The sequence below is a fragment of the Monodelphis domestica genome, chromosome 2, assembly GCF_027887165.1.
Source record: "Monodelphis domestica isolate mMonDom1 chromosome 2, mMonDom1.pri, whole genome shotgun sequence".
Lineage (NCBI taxonomy): Eukaryota > Metazoa > Chordata > Mammalia > Didelphimorphia > Didelphidae > Monodelphis > Monodelphis domestica.
The window spans coordinates 216,472,445-216,498,718 of NC_077228.1; the positions used below are offsets into that span (position 1 = coordinate 216,472,445).

Here is a 26,274-nt window from a genome sequence, read left to right on the forward strand (position 1 = left end):
TCAAAGGGGCATTTTTTTTCTATTATGAGAATTACTTGTATTCTGTTCCAGTTTCATACTGATTTTTTTTTTTCCTTTTGCTATGGCCTGGAAAAATAGCACTAGAGGATATGAAAAAACAAGAAAAAAATTTAAATGATGTCATTATGATGAAAACACACAGAGCAGGAACTCAAACCTCCTGGAGTCTCAAAAATATTTTGCTGAAGCCCAAAGCCTGGTTTAGGCCAAAGTTGTAATTAGATCAACCTTACTTGGGATCCCTTGGACATATTCCAAATTAGCTCTGACTTTCTGTTCCTCCTTCTTAATGGTAATAATTCGTATTATAAATCTTCATAACAATAATATTTCATATTTATATGATACTTAAATAAAGTTGACAAAGCATTATTCTTTTTTAAACCCTTAACTTCTGCCTGTGTATTGGTTCCAAGACAGAAGAATGGTAAGGGCTAGGCAGTGGGGGTTAAGTGTCTTACCCAGGGTCACACAGTTAGGAAGTGTCTGAGGTCATATTTGAACCCAGGACTTCCCGTCTCTGGGCCTGGTTCTCAATCCACTGGGCCACCAAGCTGCCCCCTATACAAAGCATTATTCTTGAAAATAACCCTGTGAGATAGGTAGTATAGGTGGTGCAATGAATTGAATGCTAGTCTTGGAGCCAGGAAGACCTGAGTTCAAATTTGACATCAAATACTTATTGGCTGTCTGACCCTAAGGAAGTTATTTAAGCTCTGTCTGCCTCAGTTTGCTCATGTGTAAAATTAAGACGTTAATAATATTGGGTTGTTGTAAGGCTCAAGTGAGATATTTGTAAAGTGCTTGCAAACTTTAAAGCATCATATAAATGCTAGCTATTATTAACTTCATTTTACAGATCAGGAATCTACAGCTTGAAAGAGGTTAAGTAATTTGTCCAATTTCTATGAAGTGGGCATCGTCTGTATTCATTATCTTCTTTTCCCCCTCATTTTTTGTAGTTATAATAAGGATTCTTTAATTGGGGAAAGGAAATTATAATCTTGAAAAACCACACAAAACAGTAGCTCTGGGATTATAATCTAGGAAGCCACACAGAGCCACAGCTCTGGGATTTCTCCTTATTATCTTTTATGATATCCTTCTATTTTAGGAGCATAAAATACGACTGATGCCACAGGCTCTGAATAATATAGCATCGATATGGTGCTTTAATGTTTACAAAGCACTTTAGAAAGATTATCTCATTTTATCCTCACAACCATCCTGGGATGCTTTTATTATCTCCATTTTACAGATAATAAAACTGAAGTAAACAGAGGTTAAGTGAATTGCTCAGAGTTACACAGTTACTGAGTGTCTGAGACTAGATTTGAACTCAGGTCTTGGTCCTGACTCAGGGACTCACTGAACCACCTTGCTGCCTCTAGGATAGCTGAGATATTCCTGGACAAAGAACACAGAGAAATCATAGCTTCAGAACTACAGTTAGTTAAATGATCTATATATTTCTAGTGGGGAAAGATGCTGGTGGAGCGATACTTTGCCCTCTATACACAGAGACATAAAGAGTAAATCTAGATCTATTAGTTGGTTTATGATGATGTCCTATGGACAACGCTTCTGAGCCTTCAGTGTGCATTAAAAGAATAATTCATTTTGCATATTATGCTTTTAAAACTCCATTGAGGGGGACAGCTAGATTGCTCAGTAGATTGAGATCCAGGCCAAGAGATGAGAGGTCCTGGGTTCAAATTTGACCTCAGGTACTAGCTAACTGTGTGACCCTGGGCAAGTCATTTAATCCCCATTCTTCTACCTTGGAACTAATGTATAGTTTTGATTCTAAGACGGGGGGGGGGGGTGTCAGGTTTAATTTTTTAAAAACTTCCTCGAAAAGACTTTTCAATTCCATTTCAATTACTAGTCATCATTCCCACCCGAACCTCAGGCTGAGTCCCCATAACCACCTGGGATTCTGATAGGTGAGCTTCCCTTTATCTTACCTGGAATGGGTCAGGATCCTCATTCCCCAGCCACAAGCTCCAAACCATGCCACTCTGTTCATAGCCCTTCCCTTACCCACAGCCTTTCCAGCACCCCTACATGTGTTGTTTCCCCCATTAGAATACAAGCTCTTTGAGGACAAGGTTTGTCTTGCTTACTTGTATCTTTAGCTTCTATGCTTAGCACAGTGTTTGGCACATAGTAAGTAGTTAATAAATTATCTATCTATCTATCTATCCATCTATCTATCTACCTATTGATCTCTTTGCCTATCTCTAACATCTATCTATCTATCTATCTATCCATCCAATTTTCTCTTTTGTTCTTTCTTTCCTTCCTTCTTCTTTCTATTTATTGCTCTCTACCTATCTCTCTATCCACCCATCCACCCATCCATCCATCCATCTATCCTTCTATCTAAGTATCTCTCTCTCTCTCTCTCTCTCTCTCTCTCTCTCTCTCTCTCTCTCTCTCTCTCTCTCTCCCTCTCTCCCTCCCTCTCCCTCTCCCTCTCTCTCTCTTTCAATTTAATTACTATCTTTGGTTATTGTGACATTTTTATTGTTTCTAACATGTATTTTTCTTTACTTCATTTTTTATTAATTTCCACTGTAGGGACACATAAAAGAGATCTCCATAAGAATCATGGCCCATTTAAAATTTTTCCTTATAATGTCCACTCCCATCCCACTCTTGTTCCCAACTGGAGATGGAGAAACACAGTTGTCTAGCAAAGACGTGTTTGTCTTAATAAATATACAGTAATCAACAATTACTACTGCTTAAATTCACTAGAATAAATAAATAATCCTTGGAGTATGTCAGACAGAACATGGGAACATATGTTCTGGTTCTTCGAAAGGTTTTTGCTTTTCCATTCCTCAGGCTTAAAAATGATTTGCCTGAATTCAGTAAAGTGTTACATAGCTGTGTACATATTTTCACTTGACATCCATCTATACTACATACATTGTCTATGGGATGCATGTATACACAAACACAAGGAATTTAGGCGATTGTATAGAGAATAGATATAAATATGAATATAAATTTGTAGGATGCAAATACTCATATAATAACACATGGTCACATAACATATTTGAAAGACAAACACACAGATACAAATCTCTATTTTTGACGAGTCTTAGCATTCCTGGAAATCATATCCAAGTAAATCCTTTTTTCTCCAACCATACTTTGAACAGCCTGCCTGCATATTAAATGTTCGCTTTAAGTGAGGAGGTAATCAATTTAGTGTAGGCATTACCATGTACTCAGACAAAGCAGGTTCAAATACTCTTCTCTCATCTTAGACAACTGTCTTCTTTCTCCAGGACAAGGCTGAAGTAGATGGGAGGAAAAGGCTATAGCCAATGGGCAGAACAGAAAGTTTCTTTATGGAAGAGAAGGTTCAGATGCTGGTCTGGAGATCTCCATTGAGGAGAGTTCTCTGGGTCTCCGTGGTCTCATTCAATCGGGACTTGTCTTGCTTGCTGTCACTCCTCTCCCCATCATCTGTGCCAGTCGCCTTGACCAGACAGAGGACATTTTGGAAGCTCTTCTTAAAGTTGTCAGACAAGAAAGCATATAGGATGGGGTTGGCACAGCTATTGGCATAAGTAAGTACCACCACAAGGTCAAATATGCCCTTGAGGGCTGGAGTGGGCATGATGGCAACTGAGACTGAAGAAACATTAAAAATGTAGAAAGGGAGCCAACAGAAGATAAAGACAGCCACGACTATTGATACCATGCGGGTGACCTTCTTCTCTGACTTTTTTCTCTTGGAAGAACCTACTCGGATTCCAGAGGACTTGACCTTGATAATGATAAATAGGTAGCAAAGGCAAATGATTGTAAGGGGCACTAGGAACCCCAAGATGAAGGTGTAGATGATGAACCCTGTGTACCATGCCCCAGATTCTCCTGGCCAGTTGATGGTGCAGCTGCTTCTTCCCCCTTGGTTGTTCCTGAGACCAGCATATATCATGATCGGTAAGATGACCAGCAGGGAGAGTCCCCATACAGCCACATTAATCATTTTGGCTGTCTGGGGTCTCCTCCACTTGGCTGACTTAATGGGGTGGACTACAGCCAGGTAACGATCAATGCTCATGACAGTCAAACAGAAGATGCTGGTGAACTGGTTGATACCATCAACAGTCATAACCACCCGGCAGATGGCCTTGCCAAAGGGCCAATGGACCAAAGCAACTTGCATGGCCAGGAAGGGCAGACCCAGCATGAAGAGTTCATCAGCAATGGCCAGGTTAAGAATGTAGATGTTGGTGATGGTCTTCATCTTGGCATAACGAAGGATGACATAAATGACCAGTGTGTTGCCACACAGCCCAATGATACAGACCATGAAGTACATGAAGGTGAGAATGGCATTGCTAGTCTGGTCATAGTATGGATCAGTTACGTTTGAGTTGTTTGCAGATACCATTGACCCACTGGGATAAAAAAAACTGTCATTGAGTAGCTCAAACTCCAGATTCATGGCTGCTTCGTAACAAAGGACTGCCCCTAATCAGTTCAAAGAACTTGAAGTGAAACAGTTTTCACCTTAGAGGATCCTGGAGACAAAAGACAAATTGTGGCATCTGGAAAGGAAAAAGAAAACTGACTCATCAGCCAATGGCTATTTATTTCTGGTGCATTGGATAGACTACTGGATCTGGAGTAAGGAAGAGATGAGTTTAAATCCAACCATAGACAATTATAGGTGCCTCAGGCAAGTCACCTAACTTGTTTGCCTCAGTTTATTTATCTATAAAGTGGGGATAATAATAGCACCCTACTTCCCAGAAGTGTTGGGAAGATTAAATGAGATAATATTTGTAAAGCACTTAGCACAGTGCCTGGCACATAATAGGTGCTATATAAATGCTAGCTATTATTATTATTGTTGTTAAATCATATCATGTGGTTATACCACCATTCTAAGCACTTATGCAAGAAACTTCCACAGGAAAAAAAGATCATAATATAATATAATATAATATAATACTCTTGAGCTACCAATAGTAGCTACCAATTTTAAGTTGATAATGAGACTGAGAATTTGTTGAGTCAACTGTGCTTTCTCATCCCATTTCATTTGTAAACAATAATATAGCTATAGAAAAATCCTTTGATAATGAAAAAGTGCTTTCACTTCTGTAAAGCTAATGTGCCCATGAGCAGCTAGGAGATGCAATAGACAGAGTGCCAGGCCTGGGTCAGGAAGACTCATCTTCCAGGGTTTAAATCTAACCTCAGACACTCCCTAGTTGTGTGACCCTGGGCAAGTCACTTAACCCTGTTTGCCTCAGTTTCCTCATCTGTAAAATGAACTAGAGAAAGAAATGGCAAACCACTTCAGTATCTTTGCCAAGAAAACTCCAAATGGGATCACAAAGGGTTGGATTGCAATTGAAAAAATCAAATGAATTGAAATGGGCTTATACCATAAAAGTTCCCAAAACTTGGACAAAATGACAACTCCCACTCTCAAGGAGATAGGACATTTGCTTTACAAATAGTATCTCATTTTATTCTCACAGCAACCCTGGGAGGCAAGGTGCTATTATTTTCCCCATTTTATAGATGAAGAAACTGAGACAAACAGAGGAGATGAGCAGCCTGAGGCTTTCAAGGAGATAGGAGTCTTAGCTTTTTTTTCAGTAAGGAAAACTAAACTGGCCTTAATGATTGCTTGGATGACTATTAAATAATAAATATTGAAAAATAACTTGTTGTTTTGTTTTGTTCATTTTTATCTAGACCTGCTTATGTTGTGAATCTGTTTATATAACTCTCATGAATGTTTTAGCTTTCTTCAAATTAAAAAAAAATCAGTGTGTTGGGGTTTTTCTGGTCTCATGTCTTTGTTTCCTTAGTTATAAAATCATAACTTAGCACCAGAAGGGACCTCTGAAGTGATCTCTTTCACAACTCTTTGTTTTATAAATAAGGGAAAATAAACCACTCAAGAGGCTAAATGACTTGCCCAAAGTCTCACAGGCAAAAAGTGGCAGAACTCATAAAGTCAGGACTTACTGATTCCAAATCCAGCATTCTTTCTGCTACAATACTTAACCTCTTCTAGTGTGGTGAACTGGAAATCAACCAGAAATCAGTAAGTAGGAATCCTACCCTCATAAAGACAAGATAGTGTGATCTAGTCTGGAGACCTGAGACATGGGTTCAAATTGTGCCTGTGACCCTGGGCAAATCATAGTCTACAGAGTTTATATACATATATATAATATTATTTTATATAATACATAATATTATAGAATATAATAAAAAACTGAATTCAAATCTCTCTATGAAAAACTGGGTCTTGTGAGAAGTGAGATGGATCAAAGAACAGACCTTAGAGGGCTTACAAATCAGAGACTTGACCACAGACTCTGATTGGGAATAAATTAACTTTCTATGTGGATTGCTTTCATGCCTGGAGGACAATGATAACCGTTCAGACCTGAGGTGATCCATGAAATTTCACCTGGCTGGTCAGTTTTTCTAATATTTCAATTTTAAATAAATGATTTATCTATTCATGCATAATCAGGTAGCCTTAGGTAGGAGAATAAGACTGAAAGGAGACAAACTGGATCTAGAAGAGTAGACTTGTTTTTCTTTCCCTTTTCCTCATCATTTTTCTGTGGGTTATCAGGAATGTTGCTGAACCTATCTGTGCATGCACGTGCCACCCATATAATCTAAAATGAGTGATAGTTTGAGTTTTCAGTGTGCCTTTTTGCAAAGTTCTTTTGAGATTCTTAATTTTTTTCAAAGTTGCATCAAATTCAGAAGAAGAGGTTTTCAGGGGGAAAAAAACTAGAAAGGGCGTTTTGTTTCTCTGATTATTTCCTTAGGTTATTGCCACTTTAGTGTTGGGGTTTTTTTTTTCTCTTTGCAGTTTATGGCTATGATTTTACATTGTTTCTAAATTTGTTTAAACAACCAATATGCTCTCCTGGGCTCCAGCTTATTTTTCAGAATATGTATATAAATTATTCCATTTTAATATCTTAATGAGACAGCTGGGGCAATGGGTAGGGGTGATGGAGAAAGAGCAATAGGAAGGCCTGAAGAGTATGCTCTTCTCTTAAGTTGGGTCAAGCTCATTAAGGAATAAATTGTATGAGATCTTTTGTCATTTCCTTTTGGGATGAACTAAAAAACACTGACTCTACATTGGAGAAAGAAAGAAATTGCAAAAGAGAGGTGAGTCTTTTGCTAATACATAAGGGTAAGAGAGCAGATGAAGAAAAATCCTGAGTCTATCATCAAAGAAATGGGCTTGCATTGGGCTACATTACTCTTTTTCAAGAAGGGTTCGAGATTCCTAAAAATACGTTCAATGCCTAAAGCAGTTCTCTTTTGCCTTCCGGAATGGATATCATGGGCCCAGACACAAGGAAGTTGGCTGAATCAATTCCTTTTTTAAATTGAATTGAGACTAAATACATGGAAGAATTTTTTTTTAAATTATTATTGTGTAAGGTTTATTAGGCACTGGAATGGGTGACTGGTGGCTCCCTCTAGGTTCTGCAGCTAGGATTGTACCCAGAGTAAGGGGACTGACTGCCTTCTGATCATCCCACTTCCACCTCCCACCCCAAGGCAGCATCAAAGTAAATCAGTTCTCTTTCCTAGGAGCAAGAGAGACTGCATGGGAGGTAGGGAAAGGGGAACGGAGCTGAACCGCTAAGGGACCTTCACAGTTGCTTGGCTTTAAAGACACTAGAATGGCTAGGAAATGCAGGACCAATACTTGACTAGAAGGAGTGGCTGGGAAGAATTCAACACAGAAGAACAGATCCCCCTTTCCCCCGCACCCTCTCCACCCCAACACACACACACACACACACACACACACACACACATACACACGAACACAAAAGCCTCTTCCTTTCTTCCTTCTCTTAACCCTTAGGCTGCTTGACAAACGTACAACCCCAGTGACTTTCCTGGTAGGGGTAAGGAGGAGAAAATAAAGAATGAAGGAAGAATTTCCCTTAAGTGCATCCCCAAACTCCCTGGGAGGAGGGGAGAGGGAAAAGGAGAGAGATCAGGCAAACCCCGGCAAAGAAGTAGCTGCAGAGGGGCTATGCGATTATGGCACAAATCTGTGTGGGAATACAGGTTAAAGACAAGAGAGAGAGACATAACCTGGACGAATTCCTCTTTCGATCTCCGAGGAATTGTCCACTTCTCTCTTCCCAACCTCCGTTTCTTCCCAGGTTTCAGCATCGGATGGAAGGGATCAGAGAGTATCAGGAAGGGACCTAGAAAGCCAATTTCGCGTGTACGTGTGTACCTGCGCGCGCGCGCGCGCGCGCGTGTGTGTGTGTGTGTGTGTGTGTGTGTGTATCTAGGAAGCCAATCCTCTATTTCGAGTGTGTGTGTGGTCGTTGCTCACAAGGGTTAGAGCTCAGGTTACCTACCTTCGACCCCGCTGCGCCGGATCTATTAGCCCAGAGGAAGCTTGGAGAGAAGTTTTCACCTGTAGAATATCCCACCAGAATACTTAAGTAGAGGAGGTCACGGGGCTGGCTATGTATGGGGGTATGTAGGGTCTTCTGTGTGGGAAATGCTCCCAACATACCGAGGCAATCGGACTCAAACTTGGGCGTCGCGCACTCAGCCTCAGCACACAAGGACTCAAACGGAGTCTCACATCCCGACCCTCGATCATACACATACACATCCCGCAGCCATTCATTTACATAGTAGTCCTCAATAAAGACAAAAAGGCACACCACACACACTCACTCACTCACACATACTCACCCACAAAGGAATGCAAACCAACCCCCCCCCACACACTCCGATGCAATCAAATAACCACAGATCTAGCACACAGAAATGGACACACATAGATACAAGCGCATGTAAAGCAACACACGCAGACACAACATTCTCACCCAACCGTAGATCCTGCACACACACACACACACACAAACGTATGTGAAACAACGCACCGAGACCCTCCATAGATCCTCGTTGCGTACACGCACACACAGAGATACAAAGCAACACACCCAAACACTTTAAAGCACTCACATAACTAACTACAGATCAGCATACGCACGCACGCAAACACACACAAACACATATACATACACAAATACACACTCTGTGTGTTCACCTTCTCTGGGTCAGCTCCGCTGATGCAGTTAGTCCTCTCTCTCCGTTCTTCTGATCCCCTCTTCCTTCAGGTAGGGGTCCCTGAAGTAGATTGGGTGCGAGAATTCCTTCCCTGTTTCGTCCTCTCCAGGTTCCGGGGGCCGTAGCCTACCTGCTCTACCTCTCACCTTCGACCTGCCGGCCGCTGGGTGCGGGGAGCTCAGACAGCTGCGTTCTGCAGCCCTTCAAACAGATGGTGTAGAGCAGAACCCCGGGAGCTGATGCTCTCTCTGTCTGTGCGCGCGCGTGTGTGTCTGTGCGCCGGTCTCTCCATCGCCTACTCTCTCCAAGCCCTTCACCCCCACCCCCTCCCCACTTTTCTCCTCCTTCTCCCCCAAAAGCTGCGTCACACTAGCCCGCGCTCCTCCCACTTCTCGCTGTCCTTTGGGAGAACCTGCAGGGGAGGGCCGGAGAAGCAGAGAAAACAACCTAAAGCTTCTGGAGAGGCCCTCTGGAGAGGCTTCTGAACAGCCGGACAGTGACCGAAAGGGAGGACCTGTTTGCTGGAAGGAGAAGAGTTAATATTATTTCTGGATTTCCTAAGAGCAGTTGCCAGGGTACCTCTTTAGAGTTCTCCAAGACTTGTAACCTACTTGGTTTGGGAGTTTTCTAATCAACACATTTCTGCCTGCTGTGGGTTAAGAGAAACAGATCCCTGGAGAGCTGTCCTCTTCAGCCCAAAAATGTACTATTTGGCTGCGTGCTGCCCTGGTTTTAGTCCCCTGAATTAAGCTTACATCCATCCTTCTCCATTGCCAAATGTAAGCACTGCGAGCGAGCCCAAATATGCCTTCCACAGATGATACTGTATTTTTCCCGTATTCATCATATCAGAGATACCTCTACCAAATTACTTTCCCCACTCACAGTAGCTTGTGACTATAAAGTAAAAAAGAAAGTTTTTCTCGGACAGCTTGTGAAGAGCTGCTTCCTTATTATTTTTTTAGCAACGAACTTGAGTTCTTGATCTGTGTATTTTCCCCTTCCTTTCTTTGGGAAGAGTCCAGGAAAAAATGCAAAGGTAAGAGTTCTATAGCACCTAATTTTAGTGAACTAAAAAAAAAAAATCTGGCAGTGTCCCCATAGTCTATTAGGTAAATGCAAAACCGAGTACCTCTCCCTTAGAATAACAAATAATCTACATTTACATAGAGCTTTAAAGTTTGCTAGGGCAATTAGCTGGCACCGAAAATAGAGTGCTGGGTGTCTTGAATTCAACTGTGACCTCAGACACTTCCTAGCTGTGTGATCCGAGGCAAGTCACTTAACCCAGTTTGCCTCAGTTTCTTTATCTGTAAAAATGAGCTGGAGAAGAACATAGCAAACCTAGTATCTTTGCCAAGAAACCCCAAAAGGGCTCACAAAGAGTGGGACTGAAATAGCAGACCAAAACTTTTAAAAACGAAGCCCTTACCCTCCATCTAAGAATTAAGACTGTGGATTGGTTCCAAGGCAAGGTATGGTGGGGGCGGGGGTTGTTAAAGGAGTAGGCAATGAGGGTTAAGTGACTTGCCCAAGGTCACACAGCTAGAAAGTGTCTTAGATCATTTTTGCTAAACCATCCAATTTTCCCCTTTAAATATATGTTATCATTTGATCCTACAACAATCATATAGTGTAAGGACCATGGGTATATTTTACTCTGTTTTATAAATAAAGGGAATGAGGATTAGGGAGATTAAGTGACTTACCCCATATTAGACAACTAGCAAGAGTCAGGCTGGATTTGAAAATAGTTTTTTTCTTTTTTTATTTGAAAAATTGTATTTAGTTAATTGATTTAGAATAATTTTCCATGGTTGAAAATAGTCTTTCTGATTCCATTGTTTTCACCATAGACTAGATTATCAATCGGTACCTTCACTGTCTGCTATGCTGCTGTTCAATCTGCCACTTTAACAATTCATTGGAAATAGTTTGTATGAGCCCTAAAGATGGACATTGGGGCCCGGTAATGAAGTATCAACAAGAGGTCACATATATGGGAGAGATGCCTGGAAGGGGAAAGGGCAGACTTGATGTTGTCATTTTGAGGCTTGAATATATATTTCAGAGTTTGGGAAACTGTCAAACACCTAATAGAGCTATGATTAATTCTGTCCTGCTACTCAAGGCAAGTAAACTAGTCAAGCAGGTAATAAGCTTGGAGAGAAGAGCTGGAGAGGGAAGATGTTCCAGTTTTCCAAACAGAATCAGTAATAAATTTCCATTGCAACACCTTTCATAGAGAGCCCTGCACTGAATGTTGGAGACTAAGTAAAGTAAACAATGTGGGTTGTGCTTATAATTACATTATCTTAGAAAGACAGAGCTGGAAAAAGTCTTAGAGATCAATCTCATTTGATCCTTGAAATACCAATGTGAGATAGCGAATATAGAGACCATTTTTAGAAGTTCCATTTTGTCAATGAAGAAACCTAGACTTAGAGGTAAAGTTACTTGCTCAAAGTCATGCAGAGTTGAGGTGTGAACACTAATCTTTTTATTCTATACCTCTTTCCATTCTGTCCTACTACTTTACAAGTGTGAATTCAGCTGAGCTGAGAAGAATGACTCTGCACCTATTTTAGGGAACAGTTGTAACTGGTATAATAGCCCTTGTGTTTGCCTAGTGCAAGTGTGCTTAGCCTCTTTTGTGTCTTGATTCCCCTTGGGCAATCTGGTGAAGTCTATGGATGCCTTCTCAGAATAATGCTTTTAAATGAATAAAATGATGCATGAGTTATTTTTTTCTTCAATTACATGTAGAAACACTTTTTGACAATTGTTTTCTGACATTTTGTGATTCAGATTCTCTCCCTCTGTCCTCCTCTCCTCCCTAAGGCAGTAAATAGTCTGATATAGGTTATATCAGTGCTTTCAGACAATAAATAGTCCATATTCCACATTCTGTGACAGAAGACATATCACATATACAATAAAAAATTCATGAAGGAAATGAAAGATTGCATGCTTTGATCTGCAATCAGATTCCAACAGTTCCTTCTTTGGCTGTGAATAGCATTTTTTATCATTAGTCCCTTGGAGTTATTTTAGGAACTTCTTTTGCTGATAATGGTTTAATCCTTCACAGTTGAAAGTAGAGTAATATTTCTGTTACCATATGTACTATTCTTCTGGTTCTGCTCACTTCACTTTGCATCAATTCTTATATCTTCCCAGGTTTTTCTGAACTCATCCTGTTAATTTTTATGGCTCAACAGGATTCCATTACAATTATGTAACACTATTTGTTCAGCCATTCCCTAATTGACAGACACCCCCTCAGTTTCCAATTCTTTGCTACTACAAAAAGAGCCACAAAAATATTTTTGTACAAGTAAATCTTTTTCTCCTATCTCTGATTTCTTTGGGTTACAGTCCCAGGAGTAGTATTTCTGGATTAAAGGATATATATACATAGATCAGGTTAATTTTTAAACAACATGAATGAAATTATGAAGGGTAAAATGAGCAGAACCAAGAGAACATTTATATATAGCAACAGAAATATTGTTTGAAGAATAACTTGTGTATGTCTGCCTCTAGGAAAAGAAATGATAAATAGAAGCAAGCAAGAATAGTTTTATATATGTATATCTTTTTTTGTCAAATGATGCCTTCTCTAATGCGAGCTAGGTGGGAGTGGGAGAGGGATACCTGGGAACACCAATGTTAATAAACAAGCAAACAAATTTAATTTAAAAAAATTTTAATAAAATAAATATATGGAATTACAAAGGAAACCAACTACATTGAAATACAGTTACAAAAATATTTTTTAAAATTCATGGACATTAAGAACCCCCAGAATGTGAGACTACTATTCTAATAATAATTTAGATTGGTTTCTAGTATGAGTGGGAGCAAATGAGATTCAGAGGTCTTTGACTGTCCTTTTGATTTCCTTTTCCTGTTGGTAGCTTCTGAATTACCTTCAAATAGCTTCAATGATTAATTTTAAACAATGCACCACAGAATCATATACTGTAGGATCTCATTTTACTTGACCAATATTTTCCAAAATCCTTCCCATAAGTTGAAAATTATATGTAATAGAGAACCCCATTATTTAATAAGTATTTCCTGTGTAAACATACCTAGGCACTTTATGACTTTTCTTAGGCTTATCAGACCTACCAGCATCACAACTCTTGTACTCTGGGACCATTATTAATAACTAAATAGCATATTATAAAGTGGCAACCATCAAAACAATCTGGTGCTGGCTAAGAAATAGAGTATCATGGATCAATAGAATAGATTAAGCACTCAATACACAGTAGTAAATGACCATAGTAACCCACTGTTTGACAAACCCAAAGATCCCAAGCTTTTAGAAAAACTCACTATTCAACAAAAACTGCTGACCAAACTGGAAAATGATATGGCAGAAACTAAGCACAGACCAACATCTCATGCCATAACCAAAGTAAAGTCAAAATAGATAAATAATTTAGAAATAAAAGGTGAAATTATAAACAAGGAAGAGAAGCCTAGACTAATGTCTCTTTCAGATCTATGGAGAAGGGAAGAATTTATGTTCAAATAAGACATAGAGAACATTATGGGATGTAAAATAGATAACTTTGACTACACTAAATTAAAAAGGCTTACACAAACAAAACCAGTGCAACCAAGATTAGAAGAGAAACAGTAAAATGGGAAAAAATCTGTATAGCAAGTGTCTCTGACAAAGACCTCATTTCTCAAAAATATAGAGAACTGAGTCAAGTTTATAAGAGTACAAAGCATTCCTTAATCAACAAGTGGCCAAAGGATATGAACAGGCAATTCTCAGATGAAGAAATTAAAACTCTCTTTAGTTATTTGAAAAAATTATCTAAATAATTATTAATTAGAGAAATACATATTAAAATAATTCTGAGGTACTACCTCATATGTATCAGACTACTATAACAAAAAATAGAAAATGATAAATGTTGGAGGGTATATGGAAAAACTGGGACACTAATACACTGTTGGTGAAACTGTGAAATGATACAGCCATTCTGGAGAGCAATTTGGAACTATGCCCAAAGGGCCACAAAACTATGCAGACCCTTTGACCCAGCAAGCAGTATTACTAATAAATCTATATCCTAAAGAGATCAAAAAGTGAGAAAGACCTATTGTACAAAAAATACTTGTAGGAGTTATTTTTATTATGCCAAAGAACTGGAAACTTGAAGGGATGTCCATCAATCGGGAATGGCTGAACAAGTTGTGGTATATGATTATAATAGAATACAATTGCACCATAAGAAAAAACCTGGAAAGTGATGTGAGCAGAACCATGAGAATATTGTACACAGTAACAGAAATAAAGTATGGTGATCAACTGAATGATTTAACTATTATCAGAAGTGTAAGGATCCAGAACAGCTCCATGGGACTCATAATGAAAAAGACTATCCACTGCTAAAGAAGGAACTGATAAAGTCTGAATGCAAATTGAAGCATGCCATTCTTCACTTTATTTCCTCTGTAAATATTACTCTAGAATAAGCAATACATCTTCTTTTGAAACAGGAATTTATATTTTATAACACATGTACAAACTGTATCATATTACCTGCCATCTTGGAGAAGGTTAGGAAGGAGGTACAGAACATGGATTGCAAAATGTCAGAAAATGATTATTGAAAATTGTACTGACATGTAATCTGGAAAAAACAAATAACTAAATAGCATTAATAAATGAAGAGAAGCACTGTTCTGACTCTAACACAACTTGTTATAATCTAGAACTCTAGGCAAAGACTGATTTGGGAGCTAATGTTTGGCACAAAACAAACATTGTAATGACTCACACTAATACTTCTCAGAGTACGAATAAATATGATTGGGTGAACTGCTATGAGACTTTACTCCACTTGGGGAAATGGTAAAGATTTAGTGCATGATTAAAATTTTTTATTTTATACATTTTTTCTGTTTTTATTATTATTTTTTGCCTGCCAATTATATATACCTGAATTCTTATATGTTGATTCACATAAAATGAGGTCCTACTGTACGTAAAACTGGAATGATCCCAGGAAGTCATTGAATCCAAAATAAGGAACTCAAGTTACAAATGAGGAAATTAAGGCCTAGAAGAGGCCAAGTAACTTCACCAAGGTCATATAGGTAATAAGTGACAGAACTGAAATTTGAACATTGGTCCTCTGATCCAAATTCAGTGCTTTGTGAACTATACTACTCTAGTTCATTATAACTGTAAATAACTACTAAGAGTTTACTAATATTCTACCAGCTTATCTACCTCTTCTGGATGTGACCCTGAAAGAATAAATGAATAAAACTGATATTGTTTCCTGGCCTACTGGCAAAAAAAAAAATGTGCTTTTTTTATGGAGGTAAGTGACTTTCTCCAAAAATGAAATATTAAGATGAGAGTGAAGAGGAATTAGACTTGTTTTATAGAGATCCAGAGGGAAAAATTAGCATAGAACTTGTGGTAGAGTGATTTTGGAGCTAAGAACTCCTCTTTGTCTCCTTTCTCTCTGGCAATTTAATCAGGAATACCTAGTTAGAATGATTAGTTTGCTGTTTAGCAAAGGAACAATATAATGGCCCAAAGGTCCATATGGTCCCTTTCTTTATTTAATGGAGTTTATATCAAAAGAAAATTGCAGTAGCTCAGAGTCACCAGTTAGGAAAATTCCTAACATTCAGAATACTTTCTACCCTAATTTAAAATTTTCTTTAATCTCTAGTTAATATGTAGTCTCTTAGTAAGTCCCCCAAAAATGTAAGAATTAGGAAATTTTTAAATAAAAGAAGTAAGCTATGTTATTAATGTAGGTTCCTGAACTATCTCTTTAATATTTTCCCAATTAAATGTAAAAACAATTTTAAATATTTTAAACATTTATTTTTCCTTAATTTTATTCTTTTAAAAATATTTTATTTTTCACAATTACATGTAAAATAAATATTAACATTTCTTTTTTGAAATTTTGAGTTTCAAATTCTCTTCCCCCTCTCTCCCTGTTAGGGCAAGCAATTTGGTTATACATGTACAGTCATTTAAAACATATTTCTATATTAGTCATGTTGTGAAAGAAAACAGACACAAAACAGAAAAATAGTTTTAAAAATTATATTTTGAGGGGTAGCTCGGTTGCTCAGTGATTTGAGAGTTAGACCTAGAAACAAGAAGTCCTGGGTTCAAATCTGACTTCAGATACTTCCTAGCTGTGTTATGTTGGGCAGATTCTGCCATGTGGAGAAAGCTTCAAGTCTGGCTCTGGGAAGACAGTGTGTGTTCTAAGGGCCAGCCTCAGTAGCAAAATCACTGGTAAGCTGTCCACCTAGAGATTGATCCTGATTGTAGCTTCATGATATTTGAATGGTTTCTTTCTGACTGTTTGAAGTATTTTCTCCTTGACTTGGTGGACTTTGAATTTACCTATTACATTTCTGGAAGTTGTCATTTAAGAATTTCTTTCTGGAGGTGATCTGTGAATTCTTTCAATTTCAATTTTGTTTTCTTGTTCCAGGATCTCTAGGCAGTTATCTTTTTGATAATTTCTTATAATATGATATCCAGGGCTTTTTCTTGATCATGACTTTCAGGTAGTCCAATAATTCTCAAATCGTCTCTTCTAGATCTATTTTTTAGGTCAGTTGTTTTTCTTTTCTTTTTTTTTTTTTAAACCCTTACCTTCCATCTTGGAATCAATACTGGTTCCAAGTATTGGTTCCAAGGCAAAAGAGTGGTAAGGGCTAGGCAATGGTGGTTAAGTGACTTGCCCAGGCTCACACAGCTGGGAAGTATCTGTGGCCAGATTTGAACCTAGGATCTCCTGTCTCTAGGCCTGGCTCTCAATCCACTGAACTACCCAGCTGCCCCTGGTCAGTTATTTTTCAATAAGGTATTTAATGTTTTCCTCTATTTTTGTCCTTCCTTTTATTCTGCTTTATTGTTTCTTGATTTCTCATGAAATCATTAGTTTCTAGATGGCAATTCTGATTTTTAAGACCTGATTTTCCTGTGTCAGTTTTTGGTTCTCCTTTTTCAATCAGCCTATTTCTTCTTGCATCACTTTCATTTCTCTTCCCCACTTTTCCTTTGCCTCTCTTAATTGGTTTTTGAAGTCTTTTTTAAACTCTTCTAGACTCTGCCCAATCCATATTTTTCTTTTGGACTTTGCATGTGTTTCCTTTGCTTTTGCTATTCCCTTCTGTGTCTATACCTTGCTCTTTGTCTCCATAAAAACCTCTTTAGAGTTAGGTGCTTTTTTTGATTGCTCATTTTTCCTATCTAATTATAAATAGACTCTGTTTTCTGGGAAGGTAGGTTATCCTCTTAAACTTTGGTCCTTCCTTGATGTTATTCTAAGCTTATTTTCTGGGTTGTTACTAGTTTACCAGATGAGCTGAGGGCTGAGAGCTCAGGGAGGCCCTTCCCCATGCTGATTCAATTAACTCTTTGAGATGCTAATAACTTAAAGAGTTTCCTCAGGCTTTGGTGTAAATTTTGATCTTACTCTGAACTTGATCAAGTCAGGGGCTGATCAAATTTTAGCCCCAGGGTTTAGGCTCAAGTTTTTTGGTCTCACTGTGTTTTTGATCCAATCAGGCACACCCTTGATAGCACTATCCTGGAGCTTTGTCCTTAGTTTTGGGCAAAAAGATGGGGGGAAGGGACTCTTCCTGTGAACTGTGTCCTCACCCCAAACTGTGGATTATGTCTTCATCCCAAATCCAGACTGAGATTCCTGGCTTCACTTTGGGCCCACACAGATTAGCCCCCTTCAGCCCAGATTTCCCTGGGATGGGACTCTAGACTTCTCCACAGGTTTGAAATTTTAAAGGGCATGGGTTGGCTTGGACCACTATTTGCCCAGGCCAGATCTCAGGGTCTGAATGTTATCTTGGTCTCAAGTTTGGAACCTTTAGCAGCAGATGTGGGGGTGGTGTGGGTGGGGTTGTTCTTGGCTTGCTCTTCACTCCTTACTACAGCCTCTTGATGGCTCTGTTCTCCTCTCACCCCAGTGCCTCAGATGTTCTCTTTTTCTTTTCTTGAAAGTTATTTCACTCTGTCTCCTCATTGGTTCTTTCATTCCTGTATTCGTTTTGTGACAATATTTTAATCTTGGTTGGAGAAGCTTCTTGTGGTGACATGGAGCTGCTACTCTAGTTACTCCTCCATCTTGGCTCCACCCCAGGAAACCCCCCACCTAGAAATTGAATGACCTAGAGATTTAAAAATGACTCCCCTAAAAAAAAATAAATAAAAATAAAAATGACTCCCCTTCTACTTCTATTTAGGCAGTAATAGTGGCAGAATGGTGGAAGAGGAGACAACACAATTTTCAGAGCATAAACAAACCTTGTCCAATCATGGTGGAAATGAGATACTTGTCCAAATGATCAACAATTGTACATTTTGTTAGAGGAGCTAAAATATACAAATCTTTAAAAAAATTATTTGATTCACAAGAATTTGTTTTGTCTCCCTCTAGTTTTCCTCACACCTCTCACCAACAAAGAAAAAAAATCCTGGTAACAAATGAGCACAGTCAAGCAAAATAAATTCTTACATTGACTATGTCCAAAAATGTGTATCTCATTCTGCATATTATATTCAGCCATTTTCTGTCAGGAAGTAAGTAGCATTCTTCATAGGTCCTCTGGAATAATGATCAATCATTGCATTAATCAGAGTTCTTAAGTCTTTCAAGAATGTCTTTATATTATTATGTAAATTATTCTCCTGGTTCTGTTCTTTTCATTTGGCATAATTTAATATAAATCTTCTCATATTTTTCTGAAACTATTCCTTTCAGTTTAATTCCTTCAAAATATAATAGCTTTCAATTACATTTTCATCAGGGGACCCCCTTAAATTCTAGTCAACAGTTTGGTAAAGCAGGCGCACACACACACACACACACACAAAATACTAAAGAAAATAACACTAAAAAAACCCAGAATAGGTTAAATGGAAAAAAAAAAGACAGAAATCTAATAAAGTTCTTAGGTATCATTATAGTACATCATCAAATGTATACAGAACATCATAAGTAAAGGGCAAAACTGACCAAATTTAAAAAAGATATATAAAGACTTCATGAAGAAAAGAATTCCTTAAAAGTGAGAATTGGACAAGTAGAAGCTAATGACTCAATGAGACATCAAGAAACAATTAAACAAACTAAAAAAAATGAAAATATAGAAGAAAAAGGAAAAAGAAATCAAAAGGGATTCAATAAGGTTAAGCTGTTTACATTCCTACATGGGAAGATGATACTTATGATGTTCTGTATATATTTGATGATGTACTATAATGATACCTAAGAACTTTATTATTGTTAAGGCAATTAATTAAAAGGAGCATACATAGACAGAGGGTATACATGTGAGTTGACTGTGAAGTACTTAAGAGCTTTTACAGTGAAAGGGAAGATGGAGGGTGCTAGATACCACCTGAACCTTATTTCCACTGGAATTGACTCAAAGAGACAATATCATATACACTCATCTGGCTATATAAATCTACCTTACCTTATAGGAAAATATGCGGGAAAAGAGTTAAAAGAAGAGTGGAAGCTGATAGAAAGCAAGTTAGATTGTGGGAGGCAGTGGTCAGAAGCAAAATACTTTTGATGAGAGACAGGGTGAAAGAAGAAAGAGAATTGGATTAACAGAGAGAAAATTGGATGTAGAGAAATATATAATAATCATAACAGAAAAAGGACCTCATTTCTCAAAAACATGAGTCAAATGTATAAGAAGACAAGTAATTCCCCAATTGATAAATGGTCAAAGGATACAAACAGGCTATTTTCAAAGTAATCAAAGCTATCTATAGTCATGCAAAAAAAATCCTTTACATCACTATTGATTAGAGAAATGCATATTAAAACAACTGTGATATAGCACTCCACACATATCAGATTGCTTAATATGATAGAAAAGGAAAATGACAAATGTTGGAGGGGATGTGGAAAATTTGTAATACTTTTTGTACTATTGGTGAAGCTATAAACTAGTTCAACCATTCTGGTGAACAATTTAAAATTAAGACCAAAGTGCTATAAAACTTTGCCTCAATAATACCACTATTGAGTTTATATCCCAAAGAGATCAAAGATAGGGCAAAAGGATCTATTTGTACAAAAATGTTTATAGAAATTCCTTTTGTAGTGGCAAAGAATTAGACACTGAGGCCATGTCCATCAGTTGAAGAGGGGCTAAGAAAGTTGTGGCATATACCTGTGTTGGAGTGTTATTGTGCTATAAAACATGACTAGGGAACTGGTTTCAGAAAAACGTGACAAGACTTATACAAACTGCAAAGTGAAGTGAGAACCAGAACATCATTATGCACATGAAGAGCAATGGTGTATTAATGACCAATTGTGAAAGACTTAGCTACTCTGCTCAGACAATTAAAAAAAAATTCTATCTACCTCCAGAAAGAGATCTGATGGACTCTGAGCATGGATTAAAGTATAATTTTCTTACTTTATTTCCCTTGCTTTTTTTTTTGCAATATGACTAACATAGAAATATGTTATATTTGATTTCACATGTATAATTGATATGGTATTGCTTGCCTTCTCAGTGAGGTGGAGATGGGTGGGAGGATGAGAAGGGATTTAGAACTCAAAAAAAATTTTTTTTTAATTTTTAAAAATAAAACCCTTACCTTCCATCTTGGAGTCAATACTGTTTATTGGCTCCAAGGCAGAAGATTGGTAAGGGCTAGGCAATGGGGGTCAAGTGATTTGCCCAGGGTCACACAGCTGGGAAGTGTCTGAAGCCAGATTTGAACCTAGGACCTCCCATCTCTAGGCTTGGCTCTCAATCCACTGAGCCACCCAGCTGTCCCCTAGAACTCCAAATTTTAAAAAGATAAGAATGTTAAAAATAAATAATTTTTATTGTAAAAAAGAAAAATTAAAGTGCTTTGCAAACTTAAAAGTACTTTATATGTGTCTGCTATTTTTATTACCTTTTGGGTGGGTTGCTTTGGTAAACAGCCAACCTCATTCATTTTATGTCATCCTGTTAATTTAAATTTAATCTCCCTGGGATACACTTTGTTTAGGACTTGCAGCTCCTTATTCATTGACTCTAGCCCATACTCCTTGTTGAAACAGACTGGGCAGGTCCAGTCTAGAAAGAATGTGTGGGCAGTTCCACGTAACTATACTATATATCACCTGTGGTGATAGAGTTGGAATTAGAAGGGAATAAACATTTATAAGCATCTGCCATGTGCCAGACACTGTGCTAAGTGCTTAGAGATTTTCTCTCATTTGATCTTCAGAAGAACTGTATGAGGGAGATACTATTGTGATCCTCTTTTTTTTTTTTTTTACAGTTGAGGAAACTGAGACAGATAGCTGTTAAGTGAAGTCACACAGCTAGTAAGTATCTGAGTCTGGATTTGAAACTCGAGCCCAAGCCCACGGCTTTATCCTCTGACAGATAAGATGATAGAAAAATTTTAACCTTGACAGCAGACACTTGATTATCTAGAAAAGTATGTTGATCTAGATGGGCAAGACCACAATTAGTCCAGATAATGGAACTGTCTTTAAGTGCCTTAGAAATAGCCATTTGATTTGGCCTGCCACTTTCCCTGACTGGTGGCCCTAATGCACCTGTCACCTGTTTGACCTCCTAATGGCTATTCCTATTACTCCCTTTCTACCTCCTGAACAGTCTGTTCTAGGGAAAGTGGGGCTGCTTCTCTCCTCTGTAAAGCTAGGTCAGTAACCAAGTAACAAAACCCTGAGTCAGAAAAATAAAGGGGTTGGAGAAGAGATAACCCAGGCACTGGCTTGTTTGATATTGTTAAAGCAATTAAATAATACCCTTTCTCCTTTCATCACTTATCAGAGAAACAATAGAACGCAGGAAATTAATAACAGTAGCAGGACAAAGGAGCAAAACAGCTGTTCAGGTTATTTAGGGGAGAAGGTGGGGTTGGGTTCTCTCTGGTGGTGGGAAATTTGCCAACCAGAAAAGCTCTGGATTCACTGAGCTTCCAAATATGGCATCCTGGTTCATTAGCAACTTAATAAATCAAATGGGGATAGTCATTAATCTGGAATCAATTTACTGGAAGTAAGTGTTGTAATTATGCCCAGAGTAGAACTAGAGGATGCTTGGGGAAGAAAGGAACCTCTTGCTTTGAGGACTGGGGCTGAATGGAAGGTGGTGCTGCTGTTTGAGAATGGATGATGGCAGTCTGGGCATTGGCTGTGATTTTCACTGTCTCCAGTGGGATACTAAGGGGATACTGGATGATTTTTTCTCAGTGTGAAAAGATGGCTCACTGTTTTAGAAAACATGGCAGGGATCAGGAAAAAAGGAAAAGAACCTATATGTTCCAAAATATTTATAGTAGCTCATTTTGTGGTGGCAAAGAGCTTACTGCATTGTAGAGTGTCTTAGAAATAGCTATTTGACTTGGCCAGCCACTTTCACAGACTGGTGGCCCTAATACCTCAGTTTCCTCATTTGTAAAATGAGCTGGAGAAGGAAATGGCAAACCATTCCAGTATCTCTGCCAAGAAAAATCTCAAAAAGGGGTCACAATGAGCTGGACACGGCTGAAAAGGACTCATTTATTGGGGAATAGCAGAACAAATTGTGTTATGTGATAGTGATAGAATACTACTGTACCATAAGAAATGATGAGCAGGTTAAATTTTTTTTAAACCCGTACTTTCTGATTCTAAGGCAGAAGAGCAGTAGGAACTAGGCAATTGGGATTAAGTGACTTGCCTAGGGTCACAGAGCTAGGAAGTATCTGAGGCCAGATTTGAATATCCATCACCTCCCATTTCTGGGCCTGACTTTCTACCCACTTAATAAATTTTTTTCCCTCATTTTTTAATGTGTTCATTCCTCCATGTTGTAGGCACAAATTTAAAAAATGAAACAATTCCTACTCTCAATGGGCTATCACTCTATGTGACCAATCTTGCCTCCTTTTCTGGCTATACAATCTCTCTAAGGATATCTTTAAAGCTGTGAGCTCCTTCATGTAATTATACCATGAAAGATGAGTCTTCAAGCATAAAACGAAGAACTCCTCTTGTATGCTCATTTGTATGAATACCAGTCCTGGGTAGCTTAATAATAATATGTGGCTTTTTTCTTCTAAGTACCCTGGATAATAACTTTTTTGTTTGTTAAAAAAAAAATTGTTTGTTTGTAGTCTATCTTTCTTTTGTGGACATCCAGGGACCTCCCCACTTGGCCTCAGTTCATACTAAACAGGAATAATCTTATTTCTTTAAAAGCAAAAGCTGGTCCCTTTCCCAGACTCTCTCTTCTTGCCCCATTAACCACACAAATCAGGATTAGCAGCTGGTAAATTTTAATGTATAGAAAGGGAAGGATACACTTATAAATAATACAAATATTTCCCCAAAGGGAGAAGGAAATGAAAAGAAATTGCCCAACAAGGGCAACTAGGTGGCTCAGTAGATAAAGGCTGAGCCTGATGTCTATAAGATTCATTTCCCAAGTTAAAATCTGATTTCAGATATTTCTTAGCTATGTGACACTGAGCAGATCATTTAACCTTGTTTGCCTCAGTTTCCACATCTGTAAAATAAATTAGGGAAAGAAATGGCAAACCATTCCAATACTTTTGCCAAGAAAACCTAAAATTGGGCCACAAAGAATCTGACAAGACTGAATGATTTGACTGAACAATAACAACAACTTTGTGGGATATAAGTTTGTAGCTAAATTCCCTTTGACAGGTAAATGGGATGCGGGGAGGAGATTCCTTGCAATCCAGGCTTCCTTGGGCATATATGCACTAAATATTATTTGTCTGTTTTGTAGCAATCTGATCTACTACACCCTATCAGATCTCAGCAGGTTAGGAGTGTTACTCCTTAGCTTCCTGTCACTAACATTTGCAGCTATAATTCAAGATCATTTGATATGGGAAAGTAGAAAAGGTGCCCACACATCATCAGCAGGCAAGCCTCACTGACCCTGCCTGCCAGCCCTCATCCCTTCACCTGGGGGTTCAGCAAAATGAATTCTCTCCTAGTCCATCTTCTTTCTATTCCCATTCAATTCTCTCCAGACATCGATCATATTTAACTTATGTAAAATCCTACTCCTCTCCTTGACTTTTTTCTTATTTATTTTTTAATTAGATATTAATCTAGTTCTGAGAGGGGACAATTGAAGTCTCCCACTATTGCTTTGTCATCTATCTCCACCTGTAACTCATTTAGCTTTTTCTTTAAAAATTTGGATGCTATAACATTTGGTGCATTTAGGTTGTTGGGTTGTTTTTTTAGAACCCATATCTTCCATTTTAGAATCAATACATTGGTTCTGAGGCATGAGTAAAGGCTAGGCAAAATAGGAGTTAAATGACTTATCCAGGGTCACACAGATCAAATTTGAACCCAGGACTTCCCATCTCTAGGTCTGATTCTCAATCCACTGACCTACCTAGCTGTCCCCTAAGATTTTTTATTTCAATAACCTTAATTCCGTAAAATGTTCTTCCTTCCTTCCTCCCTCTCTCCCTCTCTCTTCCTTCCTTCCTTCCTTCCTTCCTTCCTTCCTTCCTTCCTTCCTTCCTTCCTTCCTTTCTTTCTTTCTTTCTTTCTTTCTTTCTTTCTTTCTTTCTTTCTTTCTTTCTTCCCATGATTAATTTTCTTTCCCTCCTCTCTTCCTTCCCCTGATCCTGGAGCCAACAAGCAATTCCATTGGGTTATGTAAATAATACCTATTTCTATATTATTCGTTTTTGCAATCAAGCAATCTTTTAAAACCAAAACCCCAAATCATGTACCCATATAAACAAGAGATAAGTCATATGCTTTCCTTCTGCATTTCTACTCCCACAATTCATTCTTTCAATGTGGATAGTCTCAGGATTGTCCTGGATCAATGCATTGCTACTAGTAGCAAAGTTCATTACATTTGATCATTCCACAATGTTTCTCTTTCTGTGTACAATGTTTCTCTTTCTGTGTACAATATTCTTTTGGTTCTGTTCATTTCACTCTGTATCAGTTCATGGAGGTTCTTCCAGTTCATATAGAAATCCTCCAGTTCATCATTCCTTACAGCACAATAGTATTCCATCACCATCATATACCACAATTTGTTCAGCTGTTCCCCAATTGAGGGACACTCCCTCATTTTCCAATTTTTTACCACCACAAAGAGCTGCAGTCTCTTTCCCAACCCAACTAAAGATTGCCTTCCAGATCATTTCCATACTCTCTGAAGCTCTCTTAAGCTGTGCTATCATTATAAATTTATGCCTATTTTACTTTCTATCATTCCCTGAGTCCAGCTGAAGGAAGAGTAATCTTGTCTCCACAAATCTAGGAATTTTCAAGACTTGTTGCCCTTGGATGTCAGATCTCTGTTCCTGGGTTTTGAAACTGTTGGCAGTTATGACAATTCTGATCAAACACATGTTATATCATTCCCAACACAAGCTTGGGGCAGTTCCCTGAAGGAAATCCCATACCAGTGGAATTAGGTCACCATCAACAGTGACCAACATCATCTGAACAAAGGAGACCCTGAGCTCATGGTATACAGGAAGTATAAGAACCAAATAAACAAGGTTTCTACTAAGAACTTGCTTGAGTCTCATTCCTACAACAAGATGAGAAACTCCTATGAAACCAGTGATAAGAACAAACAGAAGACTCTCGACAAATACAATGGAATGATCAACTGGCCAAATAAGAACTCCAAAAAAGAAAGCATTTAATCAGTATCAGCAGAAAGAATTGGAGGAGATATACAACCCCATCTTTACTAAATTAAGCATTCAGGGGACATTCAGGAGAAGAAGAATTCTCAAGTGGTAGAGCTTCCCATTCAAGAGATGAAGTAAATGCAATAGAAGAGAGAGCATTATACAGCGCTTATCACAAAATCCAAAGACCCAAATTTGTAGCCAAGGCTGGGTACATTGGCTGTTTACCTTTGAGTTGCTATATAAATGCTGGGTTTTCTGGACTCTTGAATGTGTGCACAGGGAGAGAAGTTTACAACAATGTACTTTATCAGTACTATGAACAAGTGGAAATGAAACGTTTGTCCTAAAGAATAAAAATCTCTTTAAAATTGGCACTATAACTGATGCAA

General features: G+C 38.2%; 1 protein-coding gene across 1 annotated transcript; it reads right to left on the reverse strand.

The window, feature by feature from the left end:
• Positions 1-2,566: 2,566 nt before the first annotated feature.
• On the reverse strand, positions 2,567-9,926 carry SSTR2 (somatostatin receptor 2). Its single transcript, XM_007482715.3, has 2 exons — positions 9,137-9,926; positions 2,567-4,595 (listed from the first exon to the last, which is right to left on the reverse strand). Exon 2 carries the CDS (start codon positions 4,490-4,492, stop codon positions 3,401-3,403), a length of 1,092 nt encoding a protein of 363 aa, XP_007482777.2. The 5' UTR covers positions 4,493-4,595; positions 9,137-9,926; the 3' UTR covers positions 2,567-3,400.
• Positions 9,927-26,274: the final 16,348 nt, after the last annotated feature.